This window comes from Ranitomeya variabilis, chromosome 7 (genome assembly GCF_051348905.1).
Source record: "Ranitomeya variabilis isolate aRanVar5 chromosome 7, aRanVar5.hap1, whole genome shotgun sequence".
In the NCBI taxonomy this organism is placed as follows: Eukaryota; Metazoa; Chordata; class Amphibia; order Anura; family Dendrobatidae; genus Ranitomeya; species Ranitomeya variabilis.
In genome coordinates this window covers 44,021,676-44,049,030 of record NC_135238.1, presented here as the reverse complement: position 1 = coordinate 44,049,030, position 27,355 = coordinate 44,021,676, and the positions used below count along the sequence as shown (strand labels likewise).

General features: G+C 44.9%; 1 protein-coding gene and 1 long non-coding RNA gene across 2 annotated transcripts in view; one reads left to right on the top strand and one right to left on the bottom strand.

Annotated features, from left to right (window-relative positions):
• Positions 1–21,963, bottom strand: part of LOC143786205 (piwi-like protein 1) — a 98,528-nt gene extending 76,565 nt beyond the window's left edge. The window contains exon 1 of the mRNA XM_077275493.1: positions 21,881–21,963. Coding sequence (XP_077131608.1) covers positions 21,881–21,963 — 83 coding nt within the window. The remainder of the gene's footprint in view (positions 1–21,880) is intronic.
• A 17-nt stretch (positions 21,964–21,980) lies between these two features.
• On the top strand, positions 21,981–25,689 carry LOC143784920 (uncharacterized). Its single transcript, XR_013217910.1, has 4 exons — positions 21,981–22,124; positions 22,935–23,212; positions 24,756–24,879; positions 24,961–25,689. It is a non-coding gene; the product is annotated as an uncharacterized LOC143784920 (long non-coding RNA).
• Positions 25,690–27,355: the final 1,666 nt, after the last annotated feature.

The window sequence follows — 27,355 nt, the reverse complement described above, 5'->3', positions numbered from 1 at the left end:
TGAAACCCCCCACAAGTGACACCATTTTGGAAAGTAGACCCCCTAAGGAACTTATCTAGATGTGTGGTGAGCACTTTGACCCAACAAGTGCTTCACAGAAGTTTATAATGCAGAGCGGTAAAAATAAAAAATCATATTTTTTCACAAAAATGATCTTTTCGCCCCCAATTTTTTATTTTCCCAAGGGTAAGAGAAGAAATTGGACCTCAAAAATTGTTGTGCAATTTGTCCTGAGTACGCTGATACCCCATATGTGGGTGTAAACCATTGTTTGGGCGCAGGGCAGAGCTCGGAAGGGAAGGAGCGCCATTTGACTTTTCAATGCAAAATTGACTGGAATTAAGATGGGATGCCATGTTGCGTTTGCAGAGCCCCTGATGTGCCGAAACATTGAAACCCCCCACAAGTGACACCATTTTGGAAAGTAGACCCCCTAAGGAACTTATCTAGATGTGTGGTGAGCACTTTGACCCAACAAGTGCTTCACAGAAGTTTATAATGCAGAGCCGTAAAAATAAAAATTCTTTTTTTTCACAACAATGATTTTTTAGCCCCCAGTTTTGTATTTTCACAAGGGTATCAGGATAAATTGGAACTCAAAAGTTGTTGTCCAATTTGTCCTGAGTATGCTGATACCCCATATGTGGGGGGGAACCACTGTTTGGGCGCATGACAGAGCTCAGAAGGGAAGGAGCGCCATTTGGAATGCAGACTTAAATGGATTGGTCTGCAGGCGTCACGTTGCATTTGCAGAGCCCCTGATGTACCCAAACAGTACAAACCCCCCACAAGTGACCCCATATTGGAAACTAGACCCCCCAAGGAACTTATCTAGATGTGTTGTGAGAACTTTGAACCCCCAAGTGTTTCACTACAGTTTATAACGCAGAGCCGTGAAAATAAAAATTCTTTTTTTTTTTCACAAAAATGATTTTTTAGCCCCCAGTTTTGTATTTTTACAAGGGTATCAGGATAAATTGGACCCCAAAAGTTGTTGTCCAATTTGTCCTGAGTATGCTGATACCCCATATGTGGGGGGGAACCACTGTTTGGGCGCATGACAGAGCTCGGAAGGGAAGGAGCGCCATTTGGAATGCAGACTTAAATGGATTGGTCTGCAGGCGTCACGTTGCATTTGCAGAGCCCCTGATGTACCCAAATAGTACAAACCCCCCACAAGTGACCCCATATCGGAAACTAGACCCCCCAAGGAACTTATCTAGATGTGTTGTGAGAACTTTAAACCCCCAAGTGTTTCACTACAGTTTACAACGCAGAGCCGTGAAAATAAAAAATCCTTTTTTTCCCACAAAACTTATTTTTTGGCCCCCAGTTTTGTATTTTTCCAAGGGTAGCAGGAGAAATTGGACCCCAAAAGTTGTTGTACAATTTGTCCTGAGTACGCTGATACCCCATATGTGGGGATAAACCACTGTTTTGGCGCATGGGAGAGCTCGGAAAGGAAGTAGCACCGTTTGACTTTTCAATGCAAAATTGACAGGAATTGAGATGGGACGCCATGTTGCGTTTGGAGAGCCACTGATGTGCCTAAACATTGAAACCCCCCACAAGTGACACCATTTTGGAAAGTAGACCCCCTAAGGAACTTATCTAGATGTGTTTTGAGCGCTTTGACCCACCAAGGGCTTCACAGAAGTTAATAATGCAGAGCCGTAAAAATAAAACAAATTTTTTCCCACAAAAATTATTTTTTTAGCCCCCAGTTTTGTATTTTCCCGAGGGTAGCAGGAGAAATTGGACCCCAAAATTTGTTGTCCAAGTTGTCCTGAGTGCGATGATACACCATATGTGGGGAGAACCACTGTTTGGGCGCATGGAAGGGCTCGGAAAGGAAGGAGCGCCATTTGGAATGCAGACTTAGATGGAATGGTCTGCAGGCGTCACATTGCGTTTGCAGAGCCCCTAATGTACCTAAACAGTAGAAACCCCCCACAAGTGACACCATGTTGGAAAGTAGACCCCCTAAGGAACTTATCTAGATGTGTGGTGAGAACTTTGACCCACCAAGGGCTTCACAGAAGTTTATAATGCAGAGCCATAAAAATAAAACAAAATTTTTTTCCCACAAAAATTATTTTTTAGCCCCCAGTTTCGTATTTTCCCGAGGGTAACAGGAGAAATTGGACCCCAAATGTTGTTGTCCAATTTGTCCTGAGTGCGCTGATACCCCATATGTGGGGGGGAACCACCGTTTGGACGCATGGAAGGGCTCGGAAGTGAAGGAGCGCCATTTGGAATGCAGACTTAGATGGAATGGTCTGCAGGCGTCACATTGCGTTTGCAGAGCCCCTAATGTATCTAAACAGTAGAAACCCCCCACAAGTGACACCATGTTGGAAGGTAGACCGCCTAAGGAACTTATCTAGATGTTTGTTGAGCGCTTTGACCCACCAAGGGCTTCACAAAAGTTTATAATGCAGAGCCGTAAAAATAAAACTAAAAATTTTTCCCACATAAAATATTTTTCAGCCCCCGGTTTTGTATTTTCCCAAGGGTAACAGGAGAAATTGGACCCCAAAAGTTGTTGTCCAATTTGTCCTGAGTGCGCTGATACCCCATATGTGGGGGGAACCACCGTTTGGATGCATGGGAGGGCTCGGAAGGGAAGGAGCGCCATTTGGAATGCAGACTTAGATGGAATGGTCTGCAGGCGTCACATTGCGTTTGCAGAGCCCCTAATGTACTTAAACAGTAGAAGCCCCACACAAGTGACCCCATTTTGGAAACTAGACCCCCCAAGGAACTTATCTAGATGTGTTGTAAGAACTTTGAACCCCCAAGTGTTTCACTACAGTTTATAACGCAGAGCCGTGAAAATAAAAAATCTTTGTTTTTCCCACAAAAATTATTTTTTAGCCCCCAGTTTTGTACTTTCCCAGGGGTAACAGGAGAAATTGGACCCCAAAGGTTGTTGTCCTATTTGTCCTGAGTACGCTGATACCCCATATGTTGGGGTAAACCCCTGTTTGGGCACACGGGAGAGCTCGGAAGGGAAGGAGCACTGTTTTACTTTTTCAACGCAGAATTGGCTGGAATTGAGATCGGACGCCATGTTGCGTTTGGAGAGCCCCTGATGTGCCGAAACAGTGGAAACCCCCCCAATTATAACTGAAACCCTAATCCAAACACACCCCTAACCCTAATCCCAACAGTAACCCTAACCACACCTCTAACCCTGACACACCCCTAACCCTAATCCCAACCCTATTCCCAACCGTAAATGTAATCCAAACCCTAACCCTAACTTTAGCCCCAACCCTAACTGTAGCCTTAACCCTAACTGTAGCCTTAACCCTAGCCCCAACCCTTGCCCCAACCCTAGCCCTAATGGGAAAATGGAAATAAATACTTTTTTTTTTATTTTTCCCTAACTAAGGGGGTGATGAAGGGGTGATGAAGGGGTGTTTGATTTACTTTTATAGCGGGTTTTTTAGCGGATTTTTATGATTGGCAGCCGTCACACACTGAAAGACGCTTTTTATTGCAAAAAATATTTTTTGCGTTACCACATTTTGAGAGCTATAAATTTTCCATATTTTGGTCCACAGTCATGTGAGGTCTTGTTTTTTGCGGGACGAGTTGACGTTTTTATTGGTAACATTTTTGGGCACGTCACATTTTTTGATCGCTTTTTATTCCGATTTTTGTGAGGCAGAATGACCAAAAACCAGCTATTCATGAATTTCTTTTGGGGGAGGCGTTTATACCGTTCCGCGTTTGGTAAAATTGAAGTTTTATTCTTCGGGTCAGTACGATTACAGCGATACCGCATTTATCTCTTTTTTTATGTTTTGGCGCTTTTATACGATAAAAACTATTTTATTGAAAAAATAATTATTTTTGCATCGCTTTATTCTCAGGACTATAACTTTTTTATTTTTTTGCTGATCATGCTGTTTGGCGACTCGTTATTTGCGGGACAAGATGACGCTTTCAGCGGTACCATGGTTATTTATATCAGTCTTTTTGATCGCGTGTTATTCCACTTTTTGTTCGGCGGTATGATAATAAAGCGTTGTTTTTTGCCTCGTTTTTTTTTTTTTTTCTTATGGTGTTTACTGAAGGGGTTAACTAGTGGGCCAGTTTTATAGGTCGGGTCGTTACGGACGCGGCGATACTAAATATGTGTACTTTTATTGTTTTTTTTTATATATTTAGATAAAGAAATGTATTTATGGGAAAAATATATATATATTTTTTTTCATTATTTTGGAATATTTTTTTTTATTTTTTTTTACACATTTGGAAATTTTTTTTTTTTACTTTTTTAGTTTGCCCCAGGGGGGGACAATACAGATCGGTGATCTGCCAGTTTGCATAGCACTCTGACAGATCACCGATCTGCGAGAAGTGCAGGCTGCTTCACAGTGCCTGCTCTGAGCAGGCTTCTGTGAAGCCACCTCCCTCCCTGCAGGACCCGGATCCGCGGCCATCTTGGATCCGGGTCTGGAGCAGGCAGGGAGGGAGGTAAGACCCTCGCAGCAACGCGATCACATCGCGTTGCTCCGGGGGTCTCAGGGAAGCCCGCAGGGAGCCCCCTCCCTGCGCGATGCTTCCCTGCACCGCCGGCACATCGCGATCATGTTTGATCGCGGTGTGCCGGGGGTTAATGTGCCGGGGGCGGTCCGTGACCGCTCCTGGCACATAGTGCCGGATGTCAGCTGCGATATGCAGCTGACACCCGGCCGCGATCGGCCGCGCTCCCCCCGGGTCACGGGGGGAGCGCGGCCGATCGCGTATGACGTTCTATCCCGTCGGCGGTCATGGGGGCCCACCCCACCTCGACGGGATAGTACGTCTGATGTCAGGAAGGGGTTAAATATGAGTTTGCTGTATCAAAACATTATCTCCACAAAATACAATAAATTTGGGCTAAAAAATTGTTTGTGCTCAAACCTGGTGGGGAAGGCTTTTTGGTACAATATAATAATAATAATAATTTTTATTTATATAGCGCCAACATATTCCGCAGCGCTTTACAACTTATAGAGGGGACTTGTACAGACAATAGACATTACAGCATAACAGAAATCACAGTTCAAAACAGATACCAGGAGGAATGAGGGCCCTGCTGCTCGCAAGCTTACAAACTATGAGGAAAAAGGGGAGACACGAGAGGTGGATGGTAACAATTGCTTTAGTTATTTGGACCAGCCATAGTGTAAGGCTCGGGTGTTCATGTAAAGCTGCATGAACCAGTTAACTGCCTAAGTATGTAGCAGTACAGACACAGAGGGCTATTAACTGCATAAAGTGTATGAGAACACGATGCAAGGAACCTGATTATGTGTTTTTTTTTTTTTTCTATTTTTAATAGGCAACACAGGGATAGTTAGGTTAATGCGTTGAGGCGGTAGGCTAGTCTGAACAAATGCGTTTTTAGGGCACGCTTAAAACTGTGGGGATTGGGGATTAATCGTATTAACCTAGGTAGTGCATTCCAAAGAATCGGCGCAGCACGTGTAAAGTCTTGGAGACGGGAGTGGGAGGTTCTGATTATTGAGGATGCTAACCGGAGGTCATTAGTGGAGCGGAGGGCACGGGTAGGGTGATAGACTGAGACAAGAGAGGAGATGTAGGGTGGTGCTGAGCCATGGAGTGCTTTGTGGATGAGGGTAGTAGTTTTGTACTGGATTCTGGAGTGGATGGGTAGCCAGTGTAATGACTGGCACAAGGTAGAGGCATCGGTGTAACGGTTGGTGAGGAATATGATCCTGGCAGCAGCATTCAGGACAGATTGGAGCGGGGAGAGTTTGGTAAGAGGGAGGCCGATTAGTAGAGAGTTACAATAGTCCAGACGGGAGTGAATAAGAGAAACAGTAAGAGTTTTTGCAGAGTCGAAAGTAAGAAAAGGGCGAATTCTAGAAATGTTTTTGAGATGCAAATAAGAAGAGCGAGCCAGTGATCGAATGTGGGGGGTGAATGAAAGCTCGGAATCAATAAATGATGGCGGGTATGTATCTTCCATAGAGCCTGAGTTCACACAATTCTTTCTCAAGAGGAGGCCTGGCACCAACTGTAGTGAACTTGGACATATGGGAGTACCATTTCCATGTAACTGAACGATTGAGCGCATGTTTCTTGGGCACATAAAATGAGAACTGACAATGCACTGGTGATAGAGGAAGGAGTGTGTGGAGCAGACTGGTTACGAGGAAGATGATCAAGAGGAGAGGAAGAATATGTGTGTGTGAAATGGCCAGCGCCCCCCCTCCCAACTCGTTCCTACTAGGAGGTGCTCCCTGAGTCCATGTGTGACTACCACTGACAGTGTCCCTACCACTTCAACACAGATTGGCATTAAAATTGTCATGCCCATCTCCTCCATATCATTTTCTGACAATAAAGGCTGACTGACTGAACAGCAATCTAGTCTGAACTGGTGCATAACCAAAAAAGTCTTACATAGCAAATAGATCAATGGCTGCACTCAACTGTACTTAAGCAAGGAAATGTGCGATACATGAAATGTGAATAGCTTAATGGCTTGTGAAATCTATGAAAAACACATGAGATGCTTAGCACAAGATTTGGCCAAAAAATGTGAGCCCATCCACCAAACATCAAGGTAATCTCAGATCGGATGGGTACCTGACTTGACTGCCTAGTGTGAACACTTACCTATGGCGGGGCATTCACCATGCTGTGATTTTAACTACATCCAAACACAGTTGGTTCTGACCTTCCTATAAATGCAGGCTTTACCATGTAATTAGCCATAGGTAAGTGTTCACACTAGGCAGTCAGGTCAGGTACCCATCCGATCTGAGATTACCTTGATGTTTGGTGGATGGGCTCACATTTTTTGGCCAAATCTTGTGCTAAGCATCTCATGTGTTTTTTCATAGATTTCACAAGCCATTAAGCTATTCACATTTCATGTATCGCACATTTCCTTGCTTAAGTACAGTTGAGTGCAGCCATTGATCTATTTGCTAATAAAGGCTGACTGATCATGTCTTCCAAAATCTCAACTAGAAGAACATTTTTTTGGTGTATTATGTTCCTCAACCTCCAGGGTGCTGTTGGCTAGGGGACTTTGGGACAGAAAAGAAACAGGTATCATTAACAGATTGGACATTTTGCTCTGCACAACATTAAACGATGTGATGGCTGAGGAGGTAAACCCGGCAGAAACGCTGACTCCAGCTGATGATGTCGCTGTCAGAGGCTACATTATCCTGCTGTGTTTAAGATGAGCAATAGCACACATACGCCATAACATCCTTCACGTTCTCCTCGCTAACCTGACTGCCAGAATTTGTAAAAGAGGCCAAATGTGACTAGTGTTTGGTAATACTGAAGGTTTCTAACAGCACTGCCAGATATTGTTATTTTTTCTATCTCCCTGCCATGGCCGTTGCCTATATTTTGTTTAGGTTTAGCATACGTTTTTTTGCGAAAGTATAAGGTTTTATTTGTTTCTAAGCTTTTCGCAATTTTCAAGTTTTATTCCCTTAAGCCATAGAGATATGTCACACAAAATAGTTAATAACTAACATTTCCCACATGTCTATTTTACATCTGCATCATTTATGAAACATATTTTTTTGTTGGGAAGTTAGAAGGGGTTGATCAGCGATTTCTCATTTTTCCATCAAAATGTACAAAAGCCCTTTTTCTTGGACCACCTCACATTTTTAATTGAATTTGAGGGGCCTATGTGACAGAAAATGCCCAAAAGTGACACCGTTCTAATAACTGCACCACTCAAAGTGCTCAAAATCACATTCAAGAAGTTTATTAACCCTGTAGGTGCTTTACAGGAATTAAAGCAATGTAGAAGGAAAAAAATTAACATTTTATTCTTCTTTATAAAATTGTTGGTTTTGACCCAAATTACTTTTATACAAGGGCAACAGGAGAAAATGGACCCCAGAATTTGCTGTATCATTTCTCCTGAGTACGCCAATACCCCATATGTAGTGGAAAACTGCTGTTTGGGTGCACGGCAAAGGTTGGAACGGAAGGAGCACCGTTTAACGTTTTGAACAGAAAATTGGCTGGAATCAAGAGTGTTTGCAGAGCCCCTTATGTGCATAAACTGTGGAAACTCCCGATAAGTCAGCTTATTTTGTAAACTATACCCCTCAAGGAACATATTTAGAGGTGTGAGCACCTTGAACCCAGAGGGGCTTCATAGAATTTTCTAATGTTGAGGCTCGAAATTGAAAAAAAATTAACTTATGCCATAAAAGTGTTGGTTTTGCCCCAAATTGTTCATTTTCACAAAGGTAACAGGATAAGATGGACCATACAATTTGTGGTGCAGTTTATTCTGAGCACACTGATACCCAGTATGTGTTGGAAAACTACTGTTTGGGCGCACGCCAGGTCTCGGAAGGAAGGAGCACCAACTGAATTCTGGAGCTCAATTTAGGCTGGAATAGATTGCGGTTGCCATGTCACATTTGACGAGCCCCTGACAGGTTAAAACAGCAGAAACCCCACAAGTGACTCCATTTTGGAAACTAACACTCTTGAGGAATTCATCTAGGGGTGTAGTGAGCATTTTTATCCTTCAGTTGATTCACAGAATTGAATAACATTAGGCTGAGTAAATGGAAAGTTAACATTTTTTCCACTAAAATTTTCTTTTGGTACAAGTTTTTAATTTTCAAAAGGAATAATAGGAGAAAATGAATGGTGGAATTTGTTGTGTTACTCGTCCTGAGTACGCCGATACCCCATATGTGGTCAAAAACTACTTTTCCGGCACAATGCAAAGTTCTGAAGGGAAGAAGCGCCATATTGGAGTTTAGATCTTACTAGAATGGTTTGCAGGTGCCATGTCACATTGGCAGAGCCCCTGAGGTGCCAGAACAGCAGAAACCCCAATGAAGTCATTTAAGTTTCCAAACTACACACTTGATGAATGCATCTAGGGGTGCAGTGATCATATTGACACCACATGTGCCTCACAGAATTAAAATAACTTTGGGCAGTGAAGAAAGACTAATTACATTTTTACCACTAAAATGTTGTTTCAGCCCCAAGTTTTAAATTTTTATACGGGCTAATAGTAAGAAATGGACCTGACAGTTTGTTTGACTCCACACATAAGACCTCAGGAGTGGACATGGATGTCAGACATATGTACCATCCTCCAAAACTTTGAGGACTCCACCAAGATGGTGAGTGGCGATGATACAATAATTAGCATCACCATCCCACTTCTCTCTGCTCTGAAATGCTCTCTGCTCACTATCAAAGAAGATGCGTTGCAGTCGGAGATTGATGAGATGGAGCAAGGAACCATACATGGTGAATACACACAGCCCACCCACATCTCATCTCAACGTGGATAGGGTGACAATGAGGAAGAGGAGGAGGCGGAGGAAGAACAGGAGCTACTTTCATGCAATAGATAGTACTACTAGCACAGCTGTCATACCGTCTGTTCAGCATGGATGGCCTGAGGACAGGAAGGAGGAGGACAGAATTTTCAGTCATCCTCTTGGTGAGGACACGGAAGTCTTGCCTGTTAGCAGTCTTGCACACATGGCTGAGTTTATGTTACGTTGCCATTCACGTGACCCTTGCTTTCTCAAAAGTTTGGGTGACAGTCATTACTGGTTGGTGACACTTCTAGACCCACACTACAAAGAAAACTTTCTATCTCATATTCCAGAGTCAGACAGCTGTACTAAAATGGTGCAGGACCAGAGGGCTCTTGTTGCGGAATTATTTAAAAAATTCCCATCTGAAAACGCTGGCAGCAGACATCACAGTTCGTTGCACAACCAAGGACGACAGGCGAAAGAGACAACTCCAATCCAGCTCAAGTTCTGGGAGTTTTCTCAGACCCCACATCGTATAGGCCCTGAGGCACGGGGTACTCTCACAAGAAGTGCAAAGTTTTGGAAGATGCTGAGGGAGTACCTTGCTGGCCAAACCAAAGTCCTCCGTGATACCTCCATGCCTTATAATTATTGGGTATCCAGGCTGGACACGTGGCATGAACTGGCTCTGAATGCCTTGGAGGTCCTGGCCTGCCCTGCCGCTAGCATTTTGTCAGAGTGGGTATTAAGTGCCGCTGGGGGAATTATAACTGATAAGCGCGTCCACCTGTCAACTGAAAATGCTGACAGGCTCTTATAAAAATGAACAAGGGATGGATTGTGCCAGACTTCTGTACACCACTGAGCGATATCAGCCAAACATAACCTCCAATACAGTGTCTTTTTTTGTTAACGCTATTACCATGCACCTCTTTACACCCAAACATGGGTATACAGTACACTTCGTGATTTCAACTTTTTTTCTGTTGTCATTCTCCTTCTCTTCATCCTCATCACCCACCACTAGGGTTGAGCGACTTTTATTTTTATAGGATCGGGTCGGGTTTCACGAAACCCGACTTTCTCAAAAGTCGGGTCGAGTGAAATCGGCCGATCCTATAAAAATGTCGGGGTCAGCCGAAACACGAAACCCAATGCAGTGCAATGGGATACTATGGTTCCCAGAGTCTGAAGGAGAGGAAACTCTCCTTCAGGCCCTGGGATCCATATTAATGTGTAAAATAAAGAATTAAAATAAAAAATATTGATATACTCACCTCTCCGACGCAGCCTGGACCTTACCACTGGTAACCGGCAGCCTTCTTTGTTTAAAATGAGCGCGTTCAGGGCCTTAGATGACGTCACGGCTTGTGATTGGTCGCGGCCGCCCATGTAAACGCCAAGCGACCAATCACAAGCCGTGACGTCATCTAAGGCCCTGAACGCGCTCATTTTAAGCAAAGAAGGCTGCCGGTTACCAGCTGTAAGGTCCAGGCTGCGTCGGAGAGGTGAGTATATCAATATTTTTTATTTTAATTCTTTATTTTACACTTAAATGTGGATTCCGATACCGATTTCCGATATCGCAAACATATCGGAACTCGGTATCGGAGTTCCGATACCAGATTCAGAAGATCGCCGACCTCATGGCTGACCCCACACAGGGGTCGGGTCGGGTTTCATGAAACCCGACTTTGCCAAAATTCGGCGACTTCAGAAAATGCCTGACCCATTTCGCTCAACCCTACCCACCACCACTATATCACCATGGTGATCGTAGTCTGTCATGGAACAGCCACGTTATTGTGTTAAAGGGTGTTTTTGATGCCCATAAAAAAAATGTTTACACAGTTTTTCTTTTCTTTTTTCATTGGATTGTTATGTACTTTTTTGGCTGTGCACCCGGAGTGCCCTTGCATGGATGAGTGGGTAGTTATACTGGAGCAGCTTTACAAGGCACACCGTAAGATGATCGCATAAGGCAGCAGTGTGGGCACGATACTTTTTCTCATTGGACATTGTGTTAAAGGGTGTTTATGATGCCCGTAACAAATATATTTACACAGCATGTTGATGTGTACCCCCCAGGGGCACATTATTTTTTATGAAGCCCTCCTCCACGTTTCATCCTAGGGGGATTGGGGTGCATGCAAATTTGGAGCAGGTCTGGCATTCACTGCATAGCCAAACAGTATGAGAGACCCAGTTCCTAATAATGGGAACTGCAGGGGTTTGTTACGCTGCTTCAACAATGCAATTCTCCACTTTTGGGTCTTCATCCTCAACTCTGCAATTCTCCAATGCAGGTTCTTCAGGCTTAACACTGCAATTCACTGCATAGTCAAACAGTATGGGAGTACCAGCTTCCTAATAATGGGAACTTTGGTGTCATGTGGCCATCCACTGCGTCGGTTCAAAGGGTTATTGGGGTGCATGTAACTTTGGGGCAGGGCAGGCCTTGCATTCAATGCATAGGCTAACATTATGGGAGTAGCAAATTAAGAAAAATGGGAACTTTGGTTTCATGTGGCCTTCCAGGACGTCAGTTTTTTGGGTTATTGGGGTGCATCCAAATTTGGAGCAGGCTTTGCATTCACTTCATGGGCAAATTGTACGGGACTAGAGAAATCATAATAATGGGAACTTTGGTTTCATGTGGCCATGCACCACGTCTCTTCAAATTGTTTTGGTGGTTCCTGTAACTTTGGTGCAGGCCAGACCTTGGATTAAATGCATTGGCAAACAGAATGGGAGACCCACTTCCTAATAATGTGAACTTTGTTGGTTGTCAGCTTCAACAATGCAATTCTCCACTGCCAGTTCTTCAGCCTCTACACTGACATTCTCCAATGCAGGTTCTTCAGGCTCAACACTGCAATTCACTGCATAGGCAAACAGCATGAGAGTACCAACTTTCTAATAATGGGAACGTTGGTTTCATGGGGCCTTCCAGGACGTCTGTTTTTTGGGATACTGGGGTGCGTCCCAATTTGGAGCAGGCCTTGCATTCAATTCATGGGCAAACTGTAGGAAAGTAAAAAAAATCTAATAATGGGAACTTTGGTTTCATGTGGCCATCCACCATGTCTCTTCAAACTGTTTTTGGGGTGCGATAAACTTTGGGGCAGACCAGGCCTTGCATTCAATGCATGGGCAAGCAGTATGGCAGTACCAAATAAATAAGAATGGGAACTTTGGTTTCATTTGGCCATCCAGGACGTCTGTTCAATGGGCTATTGAGGTGCGCCTAAATTTGAGTCATGCCTTGCATTCAATGCACAGTCAATAATAGTACAGGAGACACACTGTTTAATAATGGGAACAACCAAGCCCAGCCAGCTGATGGCTCTCTAAGAATAGGGAGGACAAACTGCTGTCCCTTTAAGAAGATTAAAGTCCGCCTAATGGCCCTCCTCCTTTAACAGTCCCTCCTTCATAACTGAAACGGGATGTGTCTGATGATGTGTCACACACCACATGGCCAGCTAAGGTTACATAGTTACATAGTTATTAAGGTTGAATGAAGACTTTAAAGGGCACCTATCACCCCGTTTTTTCGGTATGAGATAAAAATACTGTTAAATAGGGCCTGAGCTGTGCATTACAATAGTGTAGTTTGTGGACCCCGATTCCCCACCTATGCTGCCGAAATACGTTACCAAAGTAGTCGTTTTCGCCTGTCAATCAGGCTGGTCAGGTCGGATGGGCGTGGTGTCTTCCCCCAGATATTGCGTAGTTTTCCGTTGGTGGCGTAGTGGTGTGCGCATGTCCAAGGTCCCGAATCCTGCACAGGGGTGTGAAAATAGCAGCGATGTCCGTTATTCCATTGGTGGTCGGTGGGCGCGGCCATCTTCCTTTGGCCGCACGTGCGCAGAAGCGGCGCTCTGCTGGCCGCGGCGCTCTACTGGCCGCGGCTTCAGGAAAATGGCCGCCGCGATATCCATCTGCGCACGCGCGGCATCCCGCGGCCATTTTCCTGAAGCCGTGCGTGCGCAGATGGATATCGCGGTGGCCATTTTCCTGAAGCCGCGGCCAGCAGAGCGCCGCTTCTGCGCACGCGCGGCCAAAGGAAGATGGCCGCGCCCACCGACCACCAATGGAATAACGGACATCGCTGCTATTTTCACACCCCTGTGCAGGATTCAGGACCTTGGACATGCGCACACCACTACGCCACCAACAGAAAACTACGCAATATCTGGGGGAAGACACCACGCCCATCCGACCTGACCAGCCTGATTGACAGGCGAAAACGACTACTTTGGTAACGTATTTCGGCAGCATAGGTGGGGAATCGGGGTCCACAAACTACACTATTGTAATGCACAGCTCAGGCCCTATTTAACAGTATTTTTATCTCATGCCGAAAAAACGGGGTGATAGGTTCCCTTTAAGTCCATCTAGTCCAACCCATAGCCTAACCTAACATGCTCTAACATGTTGATCCAGAGGAAGAATCCGCGTCTGTTATTATGCTTAAACCTTCTTTCCTCCAGACGTAGAGGATGCCCCCTTGTCCCTGTCTCAGGTCTATGATTAAAAAGATCATCAGAAAGGTCTCTGTACTGTCCCCTCATATATTTATACATTAACATAAGATCACCCCTTAGTCTTCGTTTTTCCAAACTAAACAGCCCCAAGTGTAATAACCTATCTTGGTATTGCAGACCCCCCAGTCCTCTAATAACCTTGGTTGCTCTTCTCTGCACCCGCTCTAGTTCAGCTATGCATTTCTTATACACCGGAGACCAGAACTGTGCACAGTATTCTAAGTGTGGTCGAACTAGTGACTTGTATAGAGGTAAAATTATGTTCTCCTCATGAGCATCTATGCCTCTTTTAATGCATCCCATTATTTTATTTGCCTTTGTAGCAGCTGCCTGACACTGGCCACTGAATATGAGTTTGTCATCCACCCATCCACCCAGGTCTTTTTCATTGACGGTTTTGCCCAGAGTTTTAGAATTAAGCACATAGTTATACATCTTATTACTTCTACCCAAGTGCATGACCTTACATTTATCCCCATTAAAGCTCATTTGCCATTTATCATCCCAAGCTTCTAGTTTACATAAATCATCCTGTAATATAAAATTGTCCTCCCCTGTATTGATTACCCTGCAGAGTTTAGTGTCATCTGCGAATATTGAAATTCTACTCTGAATGCCCCCTACAAGGTCATTAATAAATATGTTAAAAAGAAGAGGGCCCAATACTGACCCCTTTGGTACCCCACTGCTAACCGCGACCCAGTCCGAGTGTGCTCCATTAATAACCACCCTTTGTTTCCTATCCCTGAGCCAGCTCTCAACCCACTTACACATATTTTCCCCTATCCCCATTATTCTCATTTTATGTATCAACCTTTTGTGTGGCACCGTTTTAAAAGCTTTTGAAAAGTCCATATACACTACATCTACTGGGTTCCCTTGGTCCAGTCCGGAACTTACCTCTTCATAGAAGCTGATCAGATTAGTCTGACAGGAACGGTCCCTAGTAAACCCGTGCTGATACTGGGTCATGAGGCTATTCCTCTTCAGATACTCCAGTATAGCATCCCTTAGGCCATGTTCACACTTTGCGGTTTTTACCACGGAACCGCCGCGATTTTGATGCTGCGGGTCCGCAGCAGTTTCCATAGCGTTTACATTAACATGTAAACCCTATGGAAACCGCAAACCGCAGTGCACATGCTGCGGGAAAAACCGCGCAGAAACGCAGCGGTTTACAACCCGCAGCATGTCACTTCTTTGTGCAGAATCGCTGCGATTCTGCACCCATAGGAAAGCATTGAACCGCTTACTTCCCGCATGGGGCTGTGCCCACGTTGCAGGAAGTAAGCGGATAATGTGCGGGTGGTACCCAGGGTGGAGGAGAGGAGACTCTCCTCCAGGCCCTGGGAACCATATTTGGGTGTAAAAAAAAGAATTAAAATAAAAAATAATGCTATACTCACCTCTCAGCGCTGCCCGCGGCGTCCGGTCTGGGTTGATGTGCGAACAGGACCTGCGGTGACGTCGCGGTCACATGACCGTGATGACGCCGCGGTCACATGACCGTGACGTCACGAAGGGTCCTTCTCGGCACAGCATCTTTGGAAGCGGACCGCCGAGTGCAGCGCCGAGGAGATCGGGACGTCAGAGAGGGTGAGTATAGCCAATTTTTTTATTTTAACATTATACTATTGATGCTGCATATTGCTGCACATGCAGCATCAATAGTATAGGCGGAAACCCGCAGCGGAAACCGCGGAACAAACCGCGATAAATCTGCAGGGATAACCGCAGCGGGTTTGCCCTGCAGATTTATCGATTCCGCTGTGGGAGAACCCGCAGAGCACACCGCAAAGTGTGCACATAGCCTTAGAATGCCCTCCAGGATTTTACCCACAGTAGAGGTGAAGCTTACTGGCCTATAATTTCCGAGTTCAGTTTTTGTCCCCTTTTTGAATATTGGCACCACATTTGCTATACGCCAGTCCTGTGGTACAGACCCTGTTATTGTGGAGTCTTTAAAGATTAAAAATAATGGTCTATCAATGAGAGTACTTAGTTCCTGCAGTACTCAGGGGTGGATCCCATCTGGGCCCGGAGATTTGTCCATTTTAGTGATTTTTAGACGCCGCCGTACTTCCTGCTGGGTTAAGCAGGTGACATTTAATGGGGAATTTTTGTTATCACTGATCATATTGTCGCCATGGGATTTTCTTGTGTTAATACTGATGAAAAAAGTCATTTAGCATATTGGCTTTTTCCTCATCCTCATCCACCATTTCCCCCAGACTATTTTTAAGGGGGCCAACACTTTCATTTTTTAGTTTCTTACTATTTATGTAGTTAAAGAATATTTTGGGATTATTTTTACTCTCTCTGGCAATGAGTCTCTCTGTCTCAATCTTTGCTGCCTTGATTTGCTTTTTACAGAATTTATTTAATTTTCTGTATTTATTTAATGCCTCCTCACTACCTACTTCCTTTAATTCTCTAAATGCTTTCTTTTTGTCCCTTATTGCGCCCCTTACAGCTCTATTTAGCCATATTGGTTTCCTCCTATTTCTAGTATGTTTATTCCCATACGGTATATACTGTGCACAGGTCCTATCCAGGATGCTAATAAACGTCTCCCATTTTCTTTGTGTATTTTTATGTCTCAGGATTAGTGTTGAGCGATACCGTCCGATACTTGAAAGTATCGGTATCGGAAAGTATCGGCCGATACCGGCAAAGTATCGGATCTCGCCGATTCCGATACCCATGCAAGTCAATGGGACACCAAGTATCGGACAGTATCCTGATGGTTCCCAGGGTCTGAAGGAGAGGAAACTCTCCTTCAGGCCCTGGGATCCATATTACTGTGTAAAATAAAGAATTAAAATAAAAAATATTGATATACTCACCTGTCCGGAGGCCCCTGGACATCACCGCTGGTAACCGGCAGCCTTCTTTGCTTAAAATGAGCGCGTTCAGCACCTTCCATGACGTCACGGCTTCTGATTGGTCTCGTGCCGCTCATGTGACCGCCAGGCGACCAATCACAAGCCGTGACGTCATTCTCAGGTCCTAAATTCCTAGAATTAGGAATTTAGGACCTGAGAATGACGTCACGGCTTGTGATTGGTCGCCTGGTGGTCACATGAGCGGCACGCGACCAATCAGAAGCCGTGGCGTCATGGAAGGTGCTGAACGCGCTCATTTTAAGCAAAGCAGCCTGCCGGTTACTACCAGGGCGCGTCAGAGGGTGAGTATATCCCTATTTTTTATTTTAATTCTTTATTTTTTACATGGATATGGATCCCAGGGCCTGAAGGAGAGTTTCCTCTCCTTCAGACCCTAGGAACCATACACTGGGAACTTCCGATTCCCAATACCACAAAAGTATCGTATCTCGGTATCGGAATTCCGATACAGCAAATATCGGCCGATACTCGATACTTGCGGTATCGGAATGCTCAACACTACTCAGGATATCATCACAGTTAATTGCACCAAGATCCTCTCTTATCCGTTGGAAATTTGCCCTCCTGAAGTTTAGTGTCCTTGTCACCCCCCTACTACCAATCTTATTAAAGGATACATGAAAACTTATTATTTTGTGATCACTATTCCCCAAGTGACCCCCAACCCTTATATTTGATATGCGGTCTGGCCTGTTGGTTAATATTAGGTCTAGCAGTGCCCCCCTTCTTGTTGGGTCCTGAACCAGTTGTGAAAGGTAATTGTCTCTCATAGTTGTCAGACCCCGATCACCTTTACTGGAACTGCAGGTTTCTGTTCCCCAATCTATTTCAGGGTAGTTGAAGTCCCCCATAATAATGACTTCTCCTTGAGTCGCAGCTTCATCTATTTGCTTTACGAGGATATTCTCCATTGCTTCCATTATTTTTGGAGATTTATAACAAACCCCTATCAGTAATTTATTTTATTTTTCCCCCTCCCCTTATCCCCACCCACTGAGACTCTACATTTTCATTAGATTCACCTATATTATCACGCCGGATGGGTTTTAAGGACAATTTTACATACAGACACACCCCACCCCATCGCTTATATGTACGGTCATTTCTGAACAGACTATAGCCCTGCAACTTAACAGCCCAGTCATGGCTCTCATCCAGCCACGTCTCAGATATCCCCACCATGTCATAATTATGCTCCAACAACATTAGTTCTACTTTCTCCATGTTGTTGGCAAAGCTTCTGGCATTAGTATACATGCACTTGATGTTCCTCTCTGTACCTCTATTCTTTCTTAAATTATTAACTGTTCTAACCCCACCTTCCATGCCACCCCCAACTTCCTTATTTGTGCCCAGGTCTCTATCTGCACTATCTTCCCCTCCTATAAAATGAACACCCTCCCCCAATCCCTAGTTTAAATACTCCTCCAACCTTCTAGCCATTTTCTCCCCCAGCACAGCTGCACCTTCCCCAGTGAGGTGCAGCCCGTCCCTAGCGTAGAGCCTGTAGCCAACTGAGAAGTCGGCCCAGTTCTGTAGGAACCCAAACCCCTCCTTCCTACACCAATCCTTGAGCCACTTATTAACCTCCCTAATCTCCCGTTGCCTCTCTGGCGTGGCACGTGGTACAGGCAGTACTTTGGAAAATACCACGCTGGAGGTCCGTGCTTTAAGCTTGCAGCCTAATTCCCTGAAATCGTCTTTAATGACCTTCCACTTACCTCTAACTTTGTCATTTGTGCCAATGTGCACCATGACCGCTGGGTCCTCACCAGCCTCTCCCAGTAATCTGTCCACCCGATCAGCGATGTGTCGGACTCGAGCGCCAGGTAGGCAGCATACCGTCCAACGATCCCTGTCTTTGTGACAGATTGCCCTATCTGTTCCCCTAATAATTGAGTCCCCCACTACCAGTACCTGTCTGGCCTGCCCTGCTCTCCTATTTCCCCCCTTACTGGAGCAGTCACTCCTCCGGCTTTCAGATGACATGCCTGGCTGCAGCAGTGCTACCACTGTACTGGCACCCCCCTCATCTGCCAACTTAGCAAACTTATTGGGGTGTGCCAGATCAGGACTAGCCTCCCTGACACTCTTCCCTCTACCCCGCTTCCTGTCACCCAGCTTGCTACTTCACTGTCCTGCAGCTCCATCCTACCATTCCCACCTCATCTATCCCATTGAGCGTCTGCTCAGTGAGCAGAAGACTCCTGTTGTGAATTCCGCTCTTGGGCTCCCTCCGGTGGTTGTAAGTGGCACTTTTGTGAGTTCTGCTCTTGGGCTCCCTCCGGTGGTTGTACAACTGGCCCACCCAGATAACAGACATCTTCTGGGAAACAGGAAGATCCGAAATAAAATCCACCACAGAGTTTACAAAAATCTCCACACCTGACTAAAGGTGTGGAGGGTAAATCTGCTTTCCAGAGCTTCCAGCTTAACTGAATAAATCCATACTGACAAGCTGGACAAGAAAAAACATAGAAAGAGCTGAATGATTAAGTCCACAATATGTGGACAGCAAAAGAACAAGCAAGGACTTATCTTTGCTGAACTGGTAAGAATATCAGGGAAATCCAAGCAGAGATGTGGATCTAACCAGGAACCATTGACAACTGGCCCAGGCTGAAGGATAGAGCCAGGATAAATAGCCGAGCCAGAAAGACGATCAGTGGAAGCAGCTGCTGACTGCTAAATCCAAGGAGCAGCAGTTCCACTCAAAACCACCGGAGGGAGCCCAAGAGCAGAACTCACAAAAGTGCCACTTACAGCCACCAGAGGGAGCCCAAGAGCGGAATTCACAACAGACTCCTCTCCATATTGTCTATGGAGACAATAACATTTCCCAGTGAATGCAAAAATGAAAAAATCATCAAAAACGCTGCGTGTGAACATAGCTCAAGTGGTGGAGGAACATTTTTGTTTTGGGTTATTTATTTTGCCTAATATACAAGTCGTTACCCTGGAAAGGATGTACCTCAACATATTTCCCAGGAAAATCCATTTTGGTTTCATTTTTGTATGTTTTAATGTGCGCCTGTAAAAGTGGCGTAAGACTCTGACAACATTGTTCACAACAGTGACCTGGGAGTCAGAAATGCTTCTAGAGGTCTTCCCCATTATGTTCCCGTGTAATTTGAGAACTGTTCCCATAGATTTCTGATTCCTGGAAAAGACCTCCGGGGGGAGGGGGGGTGTCACGGCAAAAAAACTCAGGTTTTCTAGGCTTATATTGGGCTCGTTGCTCATGTTGAGCACCCAAGCATTCCAATCTGCTCGACACGAGCAACAAGCACCCGAGCATTTTCTGCTCGCTCATCACTAGTCCTAATATTTCCGGTACCTGAAAAAAACGGTACCGGAGATGTCAGTGACATATACAATTATTACAGTAATGTAATGGTAAACCCACATGTAAGGGTAAACCTCAAACCCTACAGAATCCCCGAACCACACCAGGAGATAATCTGCAAGGAGGTGAAGAGAATGCTGGACCTCGGGGTGATAGAGGAATCAAGAAGTAGCTGGTCAAGTCCCATCGTCCTCGTATCGAAGCCCAATGGCGAGTAGCGATTTTGTAATGACTACTGCAGGCTCAATGAGGTGTCCAGTGTTGACGCGTACCCAATGTCCCGCATGGACGAACTCACATGGGATGTTATATACCTGGTAACGAGAATCAGGCAGTGTCTCTTAGGAGAAGCAGGAACTCCAACTGTGCGGGTCAACTGCAGGGGAATCCTGCAGGGAAAGGACTCATATGGGCTGTTTTCTTTGTTTTACCTTTATGCCAGCAAGGCTCGGTTTATTTTGCTGAACCCGCCAAGGTTTATGCTATCCACAATAAACCAGCAGGTGATCATCTACCAGAACGTTTCCTCTGTCTACCTGGGAAAGCAGCGGAGTGTGTCAACCCCTCACAACATGTACAGAAAGCTGCACACACACTGTACTAATTGTATATGTCACTGACATCTATATATCTATCTATTCTGTGTAATAAATAATCTTTATTTTTTATAAATATATTTTTATATCTTTATATAGCGCTAACATATTCCGCAGCGCTTTACAGGTTTGCACACATTATCGTCACTGTCCCTGTTACAATCTAAATTCCTTATCAGTATGTCTTTGGAATGTGGGAGGAAACCCATGGAAACACGGAGAGAACATACAAACTCTTTGCAGATGTTGTCCTTAGTGGGGCTTGAACCCAGGACTCCAGCGCTGCAAGGCTGCTGTGCTATCCACTGCACCACCGCGCTGTGTGTATAACCCATATATCTGTATCTATGTGTGTAATCCATCTCTTCTAGACTGTCGGGTCCCGGTGTCATTTTAGAGTACGTGGCTGCTGAATTACCGGCTTTTCTTTTATCTATATAATATTTATACATATATCTGTGTGTGTCACTGACATCTATATATCTATGTGTATACTGTATATCTATTCTAACCTGTCACTCTGTGATTTTACTGTATGCAGCACATGAATTGCCGGCTTTTTATCTATCTATCTATTTATCATCTACTTTAAAATACTTTAGTGGCAACACAATTATTACCGATCACAAATCCGAATGTGCCACATTTGTGCCGAATTTGTGTTTGTCGATCGTTTTACAAACATATTAGCACATGTCCTGTCATCACTTCTATCATGGAAATGCCCCTTTGACTAATGTTATCATCCATCCAATAGACTGTATGAGGACATGAGGTCCTGGTGATGGTTGGCCTGGAATCACATGATGACAATTCCCAGAACACTGCCCCCTATCAGTGGAAATGTGAGAAAATCCAATAATGACACCAAATGCTTGAAGACTTTATCCTGAGCATCAGATTATATAGTTCAATGTATCTTTATAGAGAGAATGAGAAGATAAAAGAAACTGTCAGAAAAGAGTAAATATGTTATAATGTCATATGATGAGAACTGGAAATGGGAAACGCTCAGCCAAACCTCTGTAACCACCGGCTGTAATCGAACACCTGGAAACCACCAGGATGTTATTTCATTCATCCCTATTTGTGCCTCCATCATTATCAGCTGCTTTATAAGAGGCCGATAGTGAGAGAAAAAGTATTGGTTATTCCGCTGCATTGTGACATCATCTCTTACCTTATATGGAAGCGGGCAGTGATGTCACACAGGTGAGTGATGATGTCACAATAGAGCGGAACCTTAAAAACCCTCGGTTCCATCTCACTGGCTCAGACTTGGTATATGTCTGTCTCCTGACAACACTGTACCTAGATCTTCTCCTTGTGAGATTAGCGATTTACTTGTGGAATAGCGAAACTGTATTAGAGGATACTTCTGGATTTTCCTGAAGATTACTGACTGAGGACTTCTACATCTGGAGGTAAGTCTATTTTGTGTTGTTATTTATGAAACTATTATTATTTATTGTTATAGCGCCATTTTTTCCATGGCGTTTTACATGTGAGGAGGGGTATACATAATAAAAACAAGTGCAATAGTCTTGAACAATACAAGTCACAACTGGTACAGGAGGAGAGAGGACCCTGCCCGCGAGGGCTCACAATCTACAAGGGATGGGTGAGGATACAGTAGGTGAGGATAGAGCTGGTCATGCAGCGGTTTGGTCGATCGGTGGTTACTGCAGGTTGTAGGCTTGTCGGAAGAGGTGGGTCTTCAGGTTCTAACTAGAAGCTTTCTTATTATTATTTTTTCATGTATTCTTGAATTTTGTATGAAAACACTTTTTGCGTTTGTTGCCATTTTCTGGCACCCGTAGCGGTTTCTTTTTTCGTGATTTGGGGTTGGGTGAAGGATTATTTTTTGCACCCTGAGCTGTCGTTTTTACTGATACCATGATGGGGAACATGCGATGTTTTGATGAGTAACTCGTCCGGCACAAATCACGGCACAATACAACAGAAAAAACATTTTCGTGAATATTTTTATTTACAATTCATGAAACAAATCCAGTCCTCAGTGGCCGGATATAAGAGTAGGAATCGCCGCGAGAAAACCAGGGAGCAAATATCAGTGTCCAGCAATTTACAGGGGGACGAGGGGAGATTTCCTTTATTAATAAATAGTAGTAATAATAATGGCAGCCAGCGCTCTACCTGTATGGGGCAGGGGGGCTGCACCAGGGATTATAGCACTGTGTAATATGGCTCCAATGTTTTCTCCTCCCTTTCAGATCTCCCTCCTGACTCTGTCTGGTCCAGGACCACAGAGGGGACGTCAGCTCCTGGCTGTCTGGTCCAGGACCACAGAGGGGACGTCAGCTCCTGGCTGTCTGGTCCAGGACCACAGAGGGGACGTCAGCTCCTGGCTGTCTGGTCCAGGACCACAGAGGGGACGTCAGCTCCTGGCTGTCTGGTCCAGGACCACAGAGGGGACGTCAGTCACCACCTACATAAGCTGAGAAGAGAACATCAGCGTGCACAGGACCCCGCAGAGCCGGACATCTGTAGAGTGAGTATAATGGCAGAGGAGCTGCCACCTCCAGGGTCCATCTTCTTACACTAATTAGATAAGTGGAGGAGGCCGGACCACGGCTGTCGGCACTGACCACTGAGTTAGGCCAGAATTGCACCTGACAACCTCCCGAATTTAACCACTATCATTCGGCTACTTGTTGGCTGATTGTCGGGTGTCTGATGGCCATTAAAGCATTTCTTACTGCTGGAAAATACTGACCAAATACTGAGCATGTGAACGTGGCCTAAAGCTGAAAATTATTTGGTTTAGATCTGAAATAAAACTTGTGTGAATTAATAGGTTTGTGGTGACCGAATGGACGATCGCTGCACACAGCGTCGGACTGGAGCACCTTGAGCCCAGAACAGAAAATCATTCTTGGGGCCCACTATGTCACTACATAGAAATAAATACAAGAACACACTTGTATCAGGGTATAATATAAGGTAGATGTGTTAATGATATAGCAGGGGTTGGGGTAGCCCTCTCATAGAATATAATGCAGCCCCCTCATAGAATATAATGCAGCCCCCTCATAGAGTATAATACATCCCTCTCATAGAGTATAATGTAGCCCCCTCATATAATATAATGTAGCCCCCTCATAGAATATAATTCAGCCCTCATATAGTATAATGCAGCCCCTCATAGAGTATAATGCAGCCCCTTCATAGGGGATAATGCAGTCCCCTCATAGAATATAATGTAGCCCCCTCAAATACTATAATGCAGCCCCCCATAGAATATACTGCAGCCCCCTCACAGTGTATAATGCAAACTCCCATAGAATATAATGTAGCCCCCTCATATAATATAATGCAGCCCCTGCATAGAATATAATGTAGCCTCCGCGTAAAGTATAATGTAGCCCCCTCAGAGTATAATGCAGTCCCCTTAGAATGTAATGTAGCCCCCTTTGTAGGGTTTAATGCAGTCCCCTCATAGGGTATAATGAAGCCCCCCTATCAACGTAGATGTCATAATGGTTGCCATGGCGACGATTATGTCATAAAGGTTGCCTCGACCAATCAGCGACGGGCACAGTCTGCCGCGAATTCTGGAATCATCATTGTCCATATACTACGGGGACATGCATATTCTAGAATACCCGATGCATTAGAATTGGGCCACAGTCTAGTATATATATATATAATCTTCACCTCTCCTCCTCATTCCCCCGCAGTTCCAGACTCTGCTCCAGTCTCAGCAGCTGCACTGCCATCTGCCCGGCACACAGTACGAAGTGATGTCATCGCGCTCCGGCTGTGTCAGAGGCAGAGGGGAATGATGAGGCAGGGAGCGTCAACTGACGCCCTCTCCTCTATTATTGCACCTATGATGCCGATACAGTTGAAAGCGGTGCACGCTGGGTGGCAGCAGAGGTGGAGCAGCAGGTGACAGGAGGACGGAGCCGACTGCTGCGGCTAAAGAGAAATGAATATTCACTGCTCCCCACGCCCATGGCCAGTCCGACCCGGGCTCTACACACAGAACTGAGAAATAAAATGGTAAAACTCATCTGTTCCTTATATTACAGGTGGAATAATTCTCTGCTGCTGGAAGGTTCTCAAAGTTTTACTTGTTGAGCGTTGAAAACTTCAAGTATAAAGTTTGTTTGGATTAGAAATCTCATTTCCATCGGGAATTCACCAGATATTACTGTAAGTATTCTGAGGTTATAACAAACATTTCCTGCCTAAAAATAAAAGAATAAAATCTGACCGATCTATTGCTCATTTTAGGGTTGATAAACGACTACAGAGCTGAAGTCTTGACAAGAAGATCCCTGTCGATTACTAAGATCCCAGCTGAATTCTGTAGCACTACTAGTGACATCACATTTCTTGGATTTATTGATTAACTTAGAGAAGTAACCCCGGAGATGAACAACCTGTCTCCACAGCTCTTAACCATCCTGCAGAGCAAAGGGAAGAAAGGCTACCTGAGTGACGATATCATCATCATGGCCCAGGACCTGCTGCAGAGTCAGTTTGTGGGTTTTGATGGCCTGCAGCCCCCCTGCGCTCTTATGGTACCAGGGTACGGCATACTGCAGAATGCTGTACAAATCCACTATGATCAGGAGAGGGAGCACTGGCTGACAACCTGCTATAAAAATGGCCAAATCTTTGTGGCCGACAGCTCGAAGTCCAGGAATCTGTCTCCATCCATCAGTCAGCAGATTATCAACATGTACAGTGCAGTGGTCAACAATCCCCTTGAAAATCTGAGGTTTATCAATGTGGCTCAGCAGAAGAACAGCTACGACTGTGGCTTATATGCTATAGCATTTGCCTACGAACTTATGGCAGATGGTGGTGAACCCACAGCTGAGTTCCAGCATCAGAAGATGAGGACTCATCTAATATCCTGCCTGCAGAACGGCAGGATCAGCGGATTTCCCAAAAAGGCCCAGAAGTGACTCCATGTCTATAAACGGCATGTAGAGTCTATGATCCAGCACCGCCCTAGGGAAGGGCACGTCATGCATGGTTCCCTAGAGGTTTCCTCCACTGGGGGTTTTTCCTCTCCTGAGCATTGACGGACGACTCTCTGTGAGTCCAGGACCCATCATCATCATCATCATCATGGTGGGAATGTCTACATGTGATATCTTGTATGAAGCCAATAAAGAATTCAATTAATATCTAGCAGCTATGTATTTGTGTCGTATGTCTGACCCGTGTATCACAGCCATGTATCTGAGCCGTGGGTCTCAGCGGCGTATCTGAGTCTATTATGTATAATCACAGAATATTTAGTATAGGAGGTGAGGAACACCGGGGGGTATATACAGGGGTGCAGTATTATAGTGTTATATTACTTTCATGTATTTGACCTAAGCTTGTGCCCAGCTGTAATTCGCAGGTTTCTTGCTCTCTATATGCAGTATACGCCTTATAAATTAATGTATATACTGATCTGTATGAATATTACACAGCTATGATTTTCTTCCAACTATAGACATTGATGGCAGATCCATGACATTTGTCATTATCCCCTTACCGACATCGGACGTAATAGTACGTCCACGTCAGAATCCCTCCTGTTGATGTGGGCTCCGGAGCAGGGCCCACATCTTTTCTGGCACATGTCAGCTGTTTTGAACAGCTGACATATGCCTCTAACAGCCGTGAGTAGAATCGCAATCCACCCACAGCTGTTAACTAGTTAAATGCTGCAGTCAAGCTCTGACAAAAGTATTTAACATGGGTTTTCTGGCAAGTGCACCGGAAATCCCTTCCATCGGTGCCCGTGTCATATGACTGTGGGTTGTTGATGGATTGGCATGACAAGCAGAGGTCTCCAGTAGACCTCCATGGTTGTCACTACCGGATTGTTATGAGTGCCGCCCGGTGGTCGGCGCTCATACCAAGTGGGAACTCTGCTACATACAGGCGATCTGATCACAATATCACGAAAAATGGAGACGCTACAGGTATCAAAAATAGCGCAATTTTTATTTTTTTTAACAAACTTTGAAATTGTTTTCACCATTTAGGCTACTTTCACACTTGTGTCGGTACGGGTCTGTCGCTATGCGTTGGGCCGACGTACTGATGCACGTTGTGAAATTTGTGCACGACGTGGGCAGCGGATGCAGTTTTTCAACGCATCCGCTGCCCATTCTGAAGTCCGGGGAGGAGGGGGCGGAGTTTCGGCCGCACAAGAGCGGTAGATAATGGCAGACGCGACGGACAAAAAAACATTCACTTGAACTTTTTTTTGTGCCGACGGTCCGCCAAAACACGACAGATCCGTTGCACGACGGACGCGACGTGTGGCCGTCCATCCGTCGCTAATACAAGTCTATGGGAAAAAAACGCATCCTGTGAGCACATTTGCAGGATCGTTTTTTTTCCCAAAACGATGGATTGCTACGGATGCCAAATGACGCAAGTGTGAAAGAGGCCTTAGATAAAAAAGAACCTAGACATGTTTGGTGTCTATGAACTAGTAATAACCTGGAGAATCATAACAGCGGGTCACTCTTTAGCATTTAGTGAACATGGTAAAAAAATAACAACTGTGGAATTGCACTTTTTTTGCAATTTCACCACACTTTGATTTTTTCCCCGTTTTCCAATACATGATATGTTAAAGCCAATGGTGTTGTTCAAACGTATAACTTGTCCT